Here is a 15,921-nt window from a genome sequence, read left to right on the forward strand (position 1 = left end):
TCTTTATTTTGTCCTTTGGGAGACTCAAACTCATGCTGGCCGAATTTACTAAGAACCCCAGAAACTCGATCTGTTGGGATGGAATTAATTGCGACTTTGGGTAGTTTACCACAAACCCAAGTCCCTCCAAAAGATTGAGTGTTGTCGCTGCATGCTGTAGGGTAAGTTGCATGCATTCTGCCATTATGAGAAAGTCGTCCAGATAAGCTATGAGTCGAATGCCCCTCTGACGTAAAACTGACAGAACTGGTTTCATAAGCTTTGTGAACACCCGTGGGGCACTTGCAAGGCCGAATGGAAGGCATGCAAACTCCAGAAGTGAGTCCCTCCAAAGAAAGCGGAGGTACTTCTGGTGGTCCCTCCAGACAGGTACTGTCAGGTATGCATCCTTCAAGTCTATTTTCACTAAATAATCTCCTTTTCTTAGCAGGTCCTTTAACATATGTATTGATTCCATTTTGAAATGCTCGTAAGGTATAAAATTGTTTAGGGGCTTTAGGTTTATAACTGGCCTGTGCCCCCCCCCTTTTTGGGCACTACAAACAGGGAACTGACAAACCCCATATTGTTCACTGTGCTGTCTGAAATATAATGAACTGCCTGTTTTGTTAGCAGGTCCTGAACTTCCTGGTCTATCAAGAGTTGATCCTCCTGAGGAATATGACCAGTTATGGGGAATTTCATTTGGACAGGATTGGAAGTGAATTGTATTTGGTAGCCCTGGGCTACTTGCAGGACCCAAGGGTCGCTTGTTATTTGCTGCCATGCCTTTAAAAAATATTTTAGCCGACCTGCTACTGGTTGGTTGCAAAAACTTATAAGATTTTGAAACATACCTGGTGGCAAATGACGTGGGCGTTGTGGTGTTACTGTTTTTGGTGGAACTGTCGAGGGGAACTGAATGTGTGTGCTCTGCCTCGACCTCTGAAGTTGTTGGGTGGGAATTGGTTCCCTCGCATTGAATGAAAGAAGCTTGGGCGTGTCTGACTTCTGCCACCCCGGAAACGCCCTTGAAATCGCTGGGGGGCAGCCCTTGGAAAAAACGGTCGTCCCGCTTTCTTCGCCTGAGCGACAGTGTTGGCTGTCTCTGTGCGGAGCTTGAGTCTGGATTCAAACCCCTGACCAAATAACTCCTTTCCCGCCTCAGGGAAATCTTCTTTGCCCAGTGATGTGAGATACGGGTTAAGTTTGGTTAAAACCTGTTCCCGGCGTTTTGCTGACAATTGAGCAGAGGTATCCCCCACTAGAAGGATAGCTTTCTTTATACAATTAAACATTGCAGAAACTGAGGCTTTATCCAAGGTAATGTTATCTTCGGTAGATGATTCATGTAGGAGATTAATGTTCTCATATAATGTGCACAACGGGCCCAAAATGTCAAGAACCTTGTCTTGCGTTTCTCTGGTCGCCGTGTCTGACGTTTTAACACCGCTGATCATAGATGGTAGATAACTATCTAGACTTGGAGTCCATGCTGCATTCACTAACGGGTCTGGGGAATTCACGAATGATTGCCCGGCGATCAAAACGGGGCAATGGTTTGAGCATAATGTTAAGCAAAGCGTCAAGTTCTTCGCTTGCTTCCCAACGTGAACTTACAGCACTAGCAAAGGTGCCGTCCAGTTCGCCTTGATCAGGCGGAGTATGATCATCGTTCTGCGACTGTGTGAGGTCGACTGTATCTGAGAATTTTCTCTTGTTATTTCTCTGCACCGTTTGGTCCAATGACACTCCGGTGAGATTATTTGCCGGCTGGCCCATAGGCGCTGCGACATTTTCTTCGTATGTATTTTGTCCGAAAATGTGCTCTGACAATCTTGGCTGAATTTTGGCTAAAATTGCTTGTGAAAGAGTGGCAAGAACGGTTTGGTCAGCCACAAGTGTCTCAACCATCGATTTCGCCGAAGATGGTTCAACGATACTTACGTCGTCCGCAGGATTAACTTGGATTGCTTGAATTTCGTCTGTAGGATTTTCTGAACCAGCCATCTTGGACGAGGAGTGAATGAAAAAGACAAAGCCCAAGGTTCAGCCAGCGGTGTTATGTTAGACATTTAGTTACTTGATGTTATGTTAATAGTTTACTTTTAAACACTGTATTTTGGAGTGAATAAAGAGATATTGCATTGTTAAATTGAGCCGAGTATTTTGAAGTATAACTTGAAATGGAATGAAGAAGTTATTTCAAATTAAGTTTAAAGGTAACCGAGTTAAAAAAACAGTTAAAATTTAAAAAGTGTTTCAAACTTCCTTAGCACATTAACAGTTGAATATGATAGCTTGAGTTAAATGTACTGCACTTAAATGTCCGGCAAATCAGTTGATTAGTTACGAGTTACAATTGAATAGTTACAAGTGCAAATTATTTTTACTAATGCAACAAAAGAGCTACAAGAAAATTAATTACATTTTAGAATAAACTTTCATTGCTGGAAGTATGTGTGAAGTGATTGCTTAAAAAGCGAGTATTTGTGATATAATATATTTACCTGTTGTAATACATTCTACTCCAGCATCTCTGGAATGGCCGCAGTAACGGTCTCCTAGCGCCAATTGATGCGCACAGCTATTCAGATCTGGCTCTTCACCAGTACAGCCAACCTTGTTCAGCCATACCTGACCGGATCCTGATGAAACATGTTTGCCTTGAAGAGCTCTAACGGCATTCAGATAACCAAGTTCCCGACATGCAACCCTGGCATCTTTAAAATCCCAACCGTCATCACAGACTGTCCCCCAGGTCCCATTGCGGAAAACTTCAACACGTCCAACACCTTTTAAACTTGATGGACCTTGTAACCTAATGTTTCCTGACTGAACTGTGAAAAAGAGAAAAATTGTTGTTAAAAAAACAATATTTTCTAATTATATTTTTATCAACATATTGTAAATAACTTGGAATTGTAAATATTATCTACTACCTTTTTTAATTATATTGATCGGTAAAATTTGTAATTCAACAAAATAATCGCAATTCTTTACCTACCTTGGCAAGTTGATCCATTTCCAGCATGTTGATCATCGCATGTGCATAGATAAGATCCGTCAGTGTTGCTACAATTTGAACTTTGTAGACAATTGTGAGCAGACAAAGCACATTCATCTATATCTGAATGTTGGAATAAATAGAATGTTTGTTAATATATCTGGAAAATTTCTTTTGCGTTAGCAAGAAATCTACAGCCAAAATTTTAAATCTAAATAACAAGTTTTCAATATTCCTAAAATTGTAGGGAGCCACAGTAAAATTTCATCAACAATTTCTGTTTTCATAATGACAAAAAGAAAATCAAATCAAAATATTTGCCTGCAAAGACCAGTCAAGGCGTAACATAAAACTTAGGAAGGTGTTTAAGACGTCTAATGTTATAACTCGGGAATGCAATTGCGAAATCAAAGTTGTCCGCCATTATTTCATGGACGTTGGGCGTCGCGCATGCGTGAGCCGAGTTAAAACTCTATAAAAAAACTATAAGACGAGTTAAAACAGGTAACTAGCCACCGTTCGCAATTGGCTAGATTAAAAACAATTGCATTGGTCCACGTCAGCGTTTTTTTTCAAATATTATCATTTATTTGGATGAGGGTGAAAATATACGAAAAAATTATTCGTATTGTGAATTGATTGTAAATAATGCCTTCGGATTGTAAAAAATCTACGATTTTGAAGCATTTTTTGAGTGTTTTCGTATTTGGAACCGGTAAATGGGTAAATTTTGCATTTTGTTTAACAAAGTTTAATATGTACATTTACCAAAAAGTTTATTACATCTCTTTGATATTTTTCGTGATTCCCGTGTATTAATCGGAGATTACTAGACCAATCAGTGGTCAGAATTTGAATAATTATACTTAGAATGATTACATGATAATCAGTGATAATTATGCAATAAATGATTATATGATAATCAGTAAAACAATTATTCTAAGGATGATTATGTACCTTCACACACTATTCCATTTCCAGTGTATCCCACATTACATGTGCACCAAAAAGAACCAATCGTGTTAATGCAGGAAGCTTTCAAATCACAGTTGTTGTTAAGAGTTGAGCACTCGTCGATATCTGGGATTCAATCAGTTATTAGTTAAATTTAGAATACAGAGAGCGTTGAAGGTTACTTTGGTATTTGGCACATGTTCATACCTATAACATCAGACTTACTCGTATTTTGAATACTTGCATAAGTTGCCAATAATGGTTATATACTGAAACTGTATGCATTTTGTTTCGTGAAAGTTAAAAAAATGAATAATTCTTCTGCGTTAAAAAGATCTTTACAAAAAGACAATGAAATACTAAATTTTATAACTAAAGTACCCAAAACATTTTCACCGATGCAGCTGCAGATTACATGATCTGTCAATGTCAATATGCACCATATGCGCTTGGTTTACATTTCGCTATTTTAAAATGAAAGCTGGGAAATAAAATATCAGGTATATAAGATCGTAAAAGTATAATAAATGAAAGTCCAAACTGATTTGATGAGAAAAATAGAATGAAAGTACAAAAGTACTATTCTGAAAAGGTGAAGTAGAATACGTTAATGAAAATTGAAAAAGGAAGAAGATTAGCGTTTAAGAACTCACCAGTACAAGTTCCATGTTCTCTTGTATAACCTTGATTACATAAACATATATGTCCCCCAAAAGTTCTTTTACATCGAGAATTTCCGTCACAATTGTGCATCCCTGTGAAACATTCATCGATATCTAAAGTGAGAGAGGAAATTTGTTAGGACAATATAGACAATGCTGTTTCTAAACTAATTTCAAACTTAATACAAAATAATTTATCAACTGAAGATATATAGTCTGCGTTATTTGAAATGAGGGATATGACTTTCACTTCGTATCGGAAAACTTTAAGACTCTTCGGAAAACAAAACTCACTATTTCCTTCGGGAGCATACATGCATTTAGTGTATAATATTACACCATTACCTTGATCTACAGGGTGTTTTCAAAGAAATTAAAATAAGTGTTATCATCGGGTTTATGTGCGAAAGGAATTATAGTCCTTGAAACGTGATGTAATAATTATTGTTTCTATTGTCTTTTTACCTTCCAAAGTACATTCGACTCCAGCATCGTTATTGTGGGTACAGTCATTGACTCCCCAGTTCGGATGAGAACAACTTGACAGATTTTTTTCCCGGCCATTACATTCAACTCCGTCTAACCATATCGGTCCAGAACCAGAAACAGTTTCACTCCCTGGAATAGCTCTGAGAGAATTGAGATAGCCAAGCTCACGGCATACAACCTTGGCATCCTTTATATCCCAATTGTCGTCACAAATTGTTCCCCATGTTCCATTATGGAGTACTTCAACACGTCCAAGACCTTTTAAACTGTATGGTCCTTGTAGTCTGACGCTTTTGGAATTACCTACTAATAATGAGAGTAACGGTAATCATAATTGCGATCATTCCTGAAACGTGATATTGATTTGCAAAGAAAGCAGTTTGTTTGATGCAGATGCAATCTCAAAATGCAGTTCATCTCTGTCCTTGCATGACAAAGTGACGGATATAACGTTACATTATTACGTATCACTTAGAGACCTCGAGTGAGGGGATTCAGCAAACTATCATTACTGAAGCAAATATTTCACTGAATCCCCCAAGCGTAGGGTCTATAACGTAAGTGATATACTATACCGAAAAAGAATAGCCAAACATACACTAGCTTCAAAGGTCCGTAAAAGTATTGACTTGTGGATTCCGCCATAGTTGCTGTGAATCACAGACTCGGAACGAGCGGTGTATTTAAAAGCGTTGTATTCGAGTGAGTACCATGCCCCCGGGAAAGCACCCATGGTACGGGCGGCCTGGAGCATGGTATTCCCCGTTATTTGTTCGAAATAACCCTACCCGGCTGCAATGCTTATGCACGTTAAAACAGTGGATAACAGGATACGTTTAAAATGGAAAACAAAACAAATGACCTAAGATATTTTCATGAAAATAGTTTAATTTAAATGTAGCTGGGTATTGAATGTGTAAAATGCATGTTCAGTCACGAAGTCTTTGGTTTATCTATCGTTTAAAGCAGGGTTGCAGTCGGTGATGGAAACAAACGCTTTGTTTATATATTGAATCGTTATCCTGAGCTATCGGAATATTTATCACCATTTCAGTTCACTATATTTCTAAATGAATAAGAGAATGAGTTTATGTTCAAAGAAATTCATAACATGAGAAATTTCGGAAACCCTGCTGTAACCCATTTTTAGGGAAATTATCTTTCGAACAACAGACGCCAGAAGATTTCAACTTTCTGGTTTAAAATCCATATCAAAAACTATGATCACTGGGGTATTATTCTCATTTATTTTTACCTTTAGAAATTCGAACAGAAATGCAAAACAGCGGATAATGCAACCAACAAACAAAAAATTCACTTCTAACATACAGTATAGAATGTGGTGAAGACATGAGAATGGGTTTGAAATTTTTGGAGTATTAAATACTATCAGTTTAGATTTGTTTAACTTACCTTTGCAGTTTTTGCCATTTCCGGATTGTTGATCGTCACAAGTACATAGATAAGATCCAACAGTGTTGGTGCAGTTCAAAGTGGGAAGACAGTTGTGAGTTGAAAGAGAACATTCATCTATATCTAAAGAAATAGTGCAAAACGTTATATAACATAGTTCACGGTATATGACCTATTCTTACCTGCATGATTGGTCAAGAGCCTACCGTATCTGAGCTCGGTGAATATACGGTGAATAGCAAAAATAAAACGGCTGTTGTTTCACCTTCTATTGTTATGAAACAATTAGACGTATGACACTCACTCTCGTTATTTAGGGCTGATGATTTGGAGTGATTTCAAAGAGAACACAAACTATATATTATACGACTCGAGTTCGTTTTCTCCAAGAAAGCACATTAATATTAATCTTTGGAAAAGTCTTTGGACATCTCCAATTATATTTTAGGACACTTGTGAGTTCATACCTTGGCAAATAGTCCCGTTTCTAGTGTATCCACTATTGCAGGAGCATTGAAAAGATCCAATAGAATTAATGCATCGAGAATTTGAACCACAGGTAATGGATGGACATTCATTATCATCTACGGAAAAGTTAATGTCGAATTGACTGATCAAAGCAAGAGATATATTGTAGAACCTCCCTGGTGTAGAAGAAGGGCCTCGCGGGGCCTGGCTTTTGCTCCCCAATTATAATTATAGTTAATGAAGACCTTTATTACAACATGAAACGGTAATAATGTTTAGTATGTTAAAGATGTACCAGACCTTGACGTGTACAGATCACTCACCATAGCAACGAGTCCCGTCTCCGTGAAAGCCTGGCTTACATGAGCATGAAAACCTGGCAGCAGTTTTCAGCTTATTACAACGAGCGTGTTCGTGACAATTATTCAATCCTGGAGAGCAGTAATCAACACCTGTATAAAAACATAGAATCTTAAAATGTATAATAAAAAACTATCTTAGTCTACTACATTTAAACACTTAACTATAGTATAGAGGCCACCATAAACTTTTATATGTTTTTATAATATAAGAAGTTAGCCAACACAAACCATATTTCAACTCATCAGTTTTTGGAACCTACTTTATATCACGCCATATTTATGCCACTTACTGCTACGTACAGCAAAACCCGAAATGTCATCTAATTTTCTTTTCGTGGAATATGTAAATTTTCAAAAAGATAGGAACATCGTAGACATAAATATCTTTTCCAGACGTCTTCGTTTGTCAGAGAATATTTCATCAGGTGTTTTTACCTCTTAATAAACATATAACTCCAGCATCTTCCCAATGGCTGCAGAAATGGTTCCCCCATGCGTCATGCGGACAACTGGACAGACTGTCCTCATTTCCAGCGCAATTAAGATTGGTTAACCATATTTGTCCAGACCCACGTAAAACTTGGCCACCGCGAAGAGCTCTGAGAGCATTGCTATAACCAAGTTGACGACACGCAACTCGAGCATCTTCGATATTCCAACGGTCATCACAAACTGTTCCCCATTGTCCATTATGGAATACCTCCACACGACCAGTACCATTTGAACTAAATGGTCCTTGTAACCTGATAACTTTCCCTAGGGTGTTATGGTAAAGAAGTTAAGCGAGATTACGTAATTCAGTGAGGCTTTTATCACCAGCTTTCAATGGAAAAAAAAGAAAAGGCCATTGGTCATTTGAATTGCCTAAAAGTTTAAATTAGCGACCTCTTGAAGCAGGCTGAACTACGAAATCATCTGAACTATGAAAGAAATATTATGTACAAACTTAGAAACAGAGGTGCTTCAATTATAATGCATTATATAAAAATTAATGCTGAACCATAATTTCTTTAAAATCGATTTTGAGACGAAAGAATGGGTTGAAACTTGATCGTTATCTTCATACTGCTCTTCCTTCTTTCCCGTACCTTATATTCTTATTCATTGTAAATAGTTTAGCTTAAATTTTTCATGGAAAGCATGCAGCGAACTACTGGCTGTTGAGGCTAACATGATAAATGAAGTTTATAATATGTATAATTTATAATATAAAATAAAACAAAAACTAAAGGCTTTAAAGCATGTAAAAAATACTCGATTATTCCTTATTAAATTTTAGCCTGTTCACAAAATGAGTTGAAATGTGTAATGTTATTTTTTGTTTCTTTTAAATATTACTTACATACCTGGTCGGCAAATCCCACTTTGATTAGAACAGCACTGGAAAGATCCAACGGTGTTTTGGCAGTTTGAACTTGGAGGACAGACATGAATACTTTGAAAACATTCATCGACATCTGAAGGGTAGAGTTTTGATTTTATGAAATTGTCGAATTTCCAGTGGGAAATTCACATTTTTATAAGTACATTAAAAATTCAAAACAAGTGCTCACCGTCACAGATAATTCCATTTCCTGTGTATCCATTACGACATGTACATCGATAGGATCCAACAGTATTGGTGCAAAAAGCTTCCGAAGAACAGTTATCGTAAATTGATAGACATTCATCGATATCTAGGGATAAATTTAAAAATAAAATACTTAATAATAACATATGCAGTGTTTTATTCGAGAATCTGCCATTGTGAAAAGCGATAATAGAACATATGATTGGTCGGATGGGGTAAAATCTGCTAAAAACAGTTTTGTTATAATGAGAACAAATATATTATACATGAATGCCTGGCAGGAAATTTATTCTATGAATCGTGTTGCATGCACTCGAAACAAAATTCCGTAGTTCCGCACATCCGTGTATTATTCTCAATATAAATTGTTAAAAATACATAATTGCATGATCAGTTAATTATCGAAATAACCCAGCCTCGTACCCCAGCGGTTTAATAGTGAAATATATTATAATGTTGCATTTAGTTACTGTATAGAAATCAGCTGAAAAAAGGCAAGCGCGCGGGGGTGGTTGGGGCGGTTTACCAAGGCAAGCAAAGCAGACCTAACTTCGCTAGGTACAAAATAAAGTTCTTGTTATTCAAGATAAAAAAAGAGTGTAAATACAGTGCAGTGATATCTTGTCGTTATGTTCCAAAGACATCGTCAGGCTATTAAAATTACAGGCAAGCAGTAACCTATATAAAATTATGTAATGCTATTTTCAAAAATAGCGTAGATCGTATATTACAAGGTGTAAGGCAGTGTGATGAACAAATAGGCAAGGTAACATTGAACTGCCCAGTTTATAGAACACGGTATGACGTCATTTTTGATAAGAACAAAAAGTGACAACTCGCCCATTTGTTTTATATAATAAAATCCAAGATTAAACAGACAAATATTTTCCCCAATACTTAGAAAATTGTCAAAGTAAAAATTTTGCAAATGTCACGCGTACATGATCAACAGGATTGCAGAAATGCTATTGGCTAGTTTTAGACACGTGTTAAAATGTGATTGGCTGACAAAATAAATCAAGAGATGAATGATCAAATTGGTTAAAATTATCTTTGACATCCGTTCGTCTGTCCTCTCACAGATCATGGCACTTGACCAATGAAATTGCTTGAATTCTTAACGTAATTATATGATAACTAAAGGATCAGAACAATTACATTTTTTTAAAATTTGCCAAATAAATTATTTTGGGGTTTTGCAAATTATTTTAACTCACCGCTGCAAGCTGCGCCATTTTAGTATAGCCGTGTTTATATATGCATGTAAACAATCCATTACTGTTTACAGTACATGTTCCCTTCTATTCAATAACAGAAGATCGTAGGCCTGTGGGAAGATTATTGCGGTTGCGATTTTTTTATATAATCTGTATAATTATGACTCACCAAAGCAAGTAACGCCGTCCCCGGTAAAACCTTTTTTACATCTGCATGTAAAACCAATCTCAGTATCGGCAATACATTGGGAATTACTCCGACAGTCGTGCAATCCCAAAGAACAATAATCGACATCTATATACAATAATACATGTAGAATTTGTTAGTCATCTTTGCTAGAATTGTTACACAAGAAAAATTAACATCAATTAGTCGCAAAATAGATTGACCAGTTTATAAGAATAACGTAAAGCACCTTCAAACGAACACATTACTCCAGCGTTGCCGTAATAATAGCAGTAATGGCGTCGCCACCATCGAGAAGAACAATTGGACAGTTCTTGCTCATTCCCGGCGCAGTTAACATAGTTTAGCCATGTCCGTCCTGAACCCTTGTACATGTACCCGCGAAGAGCTTGAAGAGCACCCAGATAACCAAGTTGACGACATGCCACTTGAGCATCTCGTATATCCCAATTATTATCACAGATTGTTCCCCATTGTCCAGCATGTAATACTTCCACAAGACCAGTGCCATTTGAAATTAACGGACCTTGTAATCTGATGCGTGGCTCTAATAATTTAGACAAAATAATTGGAAGAAATTTGAGAACAGGTGAGTCTCTGGAGCCAATTTTACGGTAATAGTTTTAGCAGTGACTACGAGTACGAGATTCCTCATTCTCGCGCGTTATTTGCTCAAATGTTGCCAAGTCTTGCCGATATAATTTCTTGTTTTAAATATTTTTCAAAACATGCGAAAATAAGGAGAGATTTGAATGCGTTTTTAAGTGTTTTGCATTTTCTTTAAACCCATCCTGTGGCTACTGCGTCATTGCTTTTAATGCGAAGTATTTTGCAATTGGCTATATATCTAAAGAAAATGACTTTCCGGATATTCTAACTGACTTTAAGTGCACGATTTTTTTCTTCCAAACATGTTCAAATCAATCCATTATATATTAAATTCTATCAATTACCTGTACAAACCGAATCTTCACAACAAAGATAAGTTCCAACTGTATTGGCACAGCTTGTGTTTACAGGACAGTTATAAACCGCACCAGAGCATTCATCCAGATCTAAAAGGGGCGATATTCTATTCAGCGCGGGACAGGTAGAAGCTAAACGCGGATGCAGGTGGAGGGGCGCGTAACCATTCTTCCACTTTCATCCCGTTGTACGGCGCAGTACAATGAGGTGAGGGTGTGAGGTGAGGTGAGGTTGAGGTGAGGTGAGGTGAGGTGAGGTGAGGTGAGGTGAGGTGAGGTGAGGTGAGGTGAGGTGAGGTGAGGTGAGGTGGTTGATTTAATGTAGCTACAACAAATAGTCTGGAACATTGATAGTTCATGAACATTAAACAAAACGTCAGCCTATGATAATGAATTAAGATTGAGGCCACCCATTTTTGTGCGCAATACTTGTTTTAGATGAAGTTTGAAAAATAGCCCTTCCTACATTTCGAATTTTTTTATTCAATCTCAGTGATAAAGTGGTCAAGAGACCCTAAAATACCTACATCAATTACAGAAGCTCTTCACACATTTTTCAAAATTTTCAGTATATGGACATTTCAGCAATTGTCTGATTTTTAATACAACCTGTATGTAGTACGAGTGATTTTCGGATCGTTCGGGCGGTTTGTCAAATTTTCCAAATTTTGAAACACTCTGTTATAAACTCAGAACACAACTCAGGTGTGAGGAGATATATATATTAAAGAAGATTCCGTCGACTACATACAGCAGAATATTTACACGAGTTTATATAGCAAATCTTTTTTGGGTTTTTTACTTGATTAACATAACAATACTTAATTGTTTAATTCGCATAATGAGTTTATATTAGTTTCGCCTATAACTACAATATATGTCAATAATGATCTCACAACATCCCTTTCTTCCCTCAACTTTGGAATCGATCCGGCAGATAAACTTCACGTCCTCGGCGCGTCACATAAACAGGTTGTCTGCCACATTGTGGATTGATCGACTGATCTACTACTTTATCACAATCGTCTCTTGTCTCTGCTAGTTCTCCTTTCTCAAACTTCGATGTCTCGCGTACGATCTTGAAATGTGACTTGTCTCGCACGAACACTTTCCCATCATCAAATCGAGCTGTTACACCGTGTCCATGTATCTGGGTTACTCTACCCGGAGTAATACTTAGTGGATCTGTTCGCCTGTTCTTCATGAGAACCCTGTCTCCAACAGCAATTCTGGACTTTTTCACATTTCTACGCTTATCGTGATATCTCTTGGACTTGAGTTTATACGAAGCATCATTCTTTCTGACTTCACAATCATATTCGTGCTTGAATGCATCTGATATCTCCGGCAATACACCAAGTCTCATTTTTCTTCCAAAGATGAGCTCGAATGGACTTCTCCCTGTAGCAGGATGCGGTGTGGCACGGTATGCATTTAACACTCCTTCAATTAGATTGCGGTATTTCTTCTTCTCTACTTTTGCAATCCGCTCCATCTTCTTCAGGTTCTGCATAAATTTCTCTGCTTCACCATTTCCTCTCGGATGTCTAGGTTTCACAGGTTTATGCATGTATGAATCCCTTCTCACGAGCATATTCACTGAATTCATGTCCATTGAATGGAGGTCCTTGATCTGACTTCAATTCTTTCACTGTTCCAAAAGTTGAAAACCACAAATCCAGGATTGGTTTCACACATGAAAAGGATGTGGATCTGCAGTAACTTACAAAAGAATAACGGCTGTAGAGATCATACCCGACCAGGGCATAAGTTCCATCCTTAAACGGTCCCTTGAAATCCACAGAAATCGTATGCCAAGGACCTGGCGGCAATGGTGTTGATTGGAGCGGTTCGTCGTAGGTGCGATCATGGGTAAATTGACAGCTTTGACAATTTCGTACAATCTCTTTACATAGTTTGGCAATTCCAGGAAACCAGATCTTCTCCTGAAGAAGCTTCAGTGTGCGGGTTTCTCCTGAGTGCCTAATCTTATGCGCTTTCTGGACAAATTCTCTTTGACAACTGAGAGGGGGAATAACTTTATCTTTATACAGGATGATTTCTTCAACAACAGATAGGTCGGACGCTACTCCGAGAAATCTTGCAATTCTTCCATCATTGCCATGTCTTTTCCAAAGGTTATTCTGAATCACTTCTTTCAGGAACTGGTAGTCGCTATCATCTTTCGCGATTTTCGAAAGGTACACGTTTTCTTCAGAGACTACTGCTCGTAATCCTTCCTCCATATCGTTCACTGATTTCACGTGGGAACATCGTTATGATTTTTCGTCAGGTGTCTTGATCCATAATCAGCGATGTTTTCAGCTCCCTTTTGGTACTTGACCACATAATCTAAACCTTGTATGGCAAGAATCTGTCGCTCGATTCGTAACGGTGCTTTCGACGCTGGGTTATTAAAGAGATGCACAAGTGGTTTACAATCCGTGATAATCTCGAACTTTGGCGCACCAACCAAATACTTATAGAAGGCATCAGCACACGCAAATTTGATCGCAGCAGCTTCTAATTCGGTTTGTCCGTATCTTGTTTCAACATCAGTCAAAGCACGGTTGGCCACATGACACATTTTTCATTGTCCCTCGTCGTCTTGTTGGCATAGAATGGCACATAGTCCCCCTGGAACGTTGCTAGATTTTTCTGTCTTCTTTCCAGCATCGACGTAGATCCTCATTGGTCTACCAGGAATAAAATAGGCAAGGGTTGTTTGCTCCGTCAAACTGTTCTTTAGACTTTCGAAAGCTTCCTGTTCTTTAGGTCCCCAGGAAAAAGTTGATGTTGATTTCGTTAACTGTCGCAACGGTGCAGCAATCTGGGCGAAGTTAAAGATGAGACGAGACATATATCCCACCATTTGCAGAAAACTTCTTACTCCTTTTGAGTTGGGTTCTCCACATTCTTGTAATGCTCTCACTTTTTTCTCTGATGGTTTGATTCCTTCTGCCGTAAATCTGACACCATAAAACTCGACTTCTTCCTTTCCGAATTCACACTTCTCTAATCTCAATGTCAATCCGTGGTCTTGCAGACGCGTCAGGACTAGATGGAGTGTTCGATTATGCTCGTCCCAGTTTTTTCCACCAATTAGACAATCATCTCGGTTACATTTCACACAAGGAATTCCCGCTAAAATCTCATTTATTCGTCTGTCGAATTCATCTTGACTGGTTATCCATCCCTGCGCAAGCGTCTCATGCTTCAAATTCCCCCATGGCGTGGTCACGACTAAATATTTCTTGGATTCCTCGTCAACTTTCATTTGATGATAGCCATTATTCATATCCAAATGTGAGAACACTTTGCAATCACCAAAGGACGCAGACAGCTCGTCTATTCGTAAACCAGGCACGATGCGAGTCCTTGATGCTCCTTTGTTAGCCAATCGGAAGTCTGCAGTGATTCGAACATCATGATCTCCTTTCGGCGTGATAACAAGTGGACTGGCATATGAAATTGGTTCTCCAGGTTTAGTCCAAGTCATTATCCCTTCTTCCACGAAGTAATCCAATTTCTTTTTGGTTCTTTCTGCGAGATGATGTGGCACGGGTCTTGGGGTTTGTATGACAGGCTGTGCATCGGGGTTCAGTTCGATGTGGGTAAGGATTGGTTCGCCTGTTTCAGGATCTTTTAGTGTTCCTATGCCATGGAACATTTTCTTGTGCTTCTGCAGGATGTTTCTGAGTTCTTTCTTCCTGAGCGGTATTTCCTCTTCAGGTTTACACTTTCGTTCAGTGTCGTCACTTACGCCCGCATCGACTTTCTTAACAAACTCTCCCTCAGCGCTGTGTTTAATCATACCGAGTTTCATCAGTGTTCTTTCTGATAACAAGGAGTGTTTATGGATACAATCTTCAACAATGTAGAGATCGGCGAGTGTCTCTGCGTTCTTGTTTGACATCCTTGCATCTTTAATTGTAGCTATAACTTCAATTTCTTCACCATTCAGGGCGTAGATCTTCTGTTTTGGCTTCTTAATCTGCCTCTCAACATCGGGATTTCCTTCATGAATTTTCTTGAAATCGCTTACGGAGATTAGATCAACGTCAGCGCCAGTATCTGGATCAACGATGATTTTTACTCCAAATATATGGACGGGTAATAAAATGTTGCTAGCATTTTGTCCTTTGACCGCCCGTATACCCAATTTCTCGCTAACACATCTGTAAAATTCGGGATCAGAATCAGATGAAGCAACAGGGTCTAGTATGGAATCATTCGTCCCATGACCACCACACAATCCGGCAGCTTCGGCAGCTTTTACTTGCTTATTTCTGTTGTCCAATTTTCTCGAGCAGCACTGTGCACTGAAATGACCAACCTCCCGACAGTTGAAACACTATTTCTCGGCAGCTGGGCATATAGGGTGTGATCTATCACGTCCACACTTGGTGCAAGCTTTCTTCTCTTCTTCGTCATTCGAGAGTTTCCTCGGGTTTTCGCGATTTCTAAATGAATATAACTTCTGTGATTTCCTTCTCGCAAATCTTTTATTAGCTACTCTTCGCACTTCAAATTCGGGAAGTTCGCTCTTGATATTCATTTCGTTTCTTTGTGCTTCGACGTCTTGCTTTGTAGTTGCATATTTCAAGAAGTTTCGCTTGTAGGCTTTCATCTTTACACGTTAATATTA

At 38.4% G+C, this 15,921-nt stretch overlaps 1 protein-coding gene across 1 annotated transcript in view; it reads right to left on the reverse strand.

Annotated features, from left to right (window-relative positions):
• The window catches only part of LOC114531487, a 349,117-nt gene that overhangs the window by 132,935 nt on the left and 200,261 nt on the right, over nt 1–15,921 (reverse strand). Inside the window, exons 67-80 of the mRNA XM_028553090.1 lie at nt 11,262–11,363; nt 10,538–10,855; nt 10,291–10,416; nt 8,888–9,010; nt 8,681–8,791; nt 7,770–8,090; nt 7,296–7,424; nt 6,972–7,088; nt 6,505–6,627; nt 5,068–5,397; nt 4,594–4,716; nt 3,944–4,066; nt 2,987–3,109; nt 2,490–2,819 (exon numbers count right to left, since the gene is read on the reverse strand). Coding sequence (XP_028408891.1) covers nt 2,490–2,819; nt 2,987–3,109; nt 3,944–4,066; nt 4,594–4,716; nt 5,068–5,397; nt 6,505–6,627; nt 6,972–7,088; nt 7,296–7,424; nt 7,770–8,090; nt 8,681–8,791; nt 8,888–9,010; nt 10,291–10,416; nt 10,538–10,855; nt 11,262–11,363 — 2,499 coding nt within the window. The remainder of the gene's footprint in view (nt 1–2,489; nt 2,820–2,986; nt 3,110–3,943; nt 4,067–4,593; nt 4,717–5,067; nt 5,398–6,504; nt 6,628–6,971; nt 7,089–7,295; nt 7,425–7,769; nt 8,091–8,680; nt 8,792–8,887; nt 9,011–10,290; nt 10,417–10,537; nt 10,856–11,261; nt 11,364–15,921) is intronic.

The sequence above is a fragment of the Dendronephthya gigantea genome, unplaced genomic scaffold, assembly GCF_004324835.1.
Source record: "Dendronephthya gigantea isolate DGI-Jeju-01 unplaced genomic scaffold, DenGig_1.0 000072F, whole genome shotgun sequence".
In the NCBI taxonomy this organism is placed as follows: Eukaryota; Metazoa; Cnidaria; class Anthozoa; order Malacalcyonacea; family Nephtheidae; genus Dendronephthya; species Dendronephthya gigantea.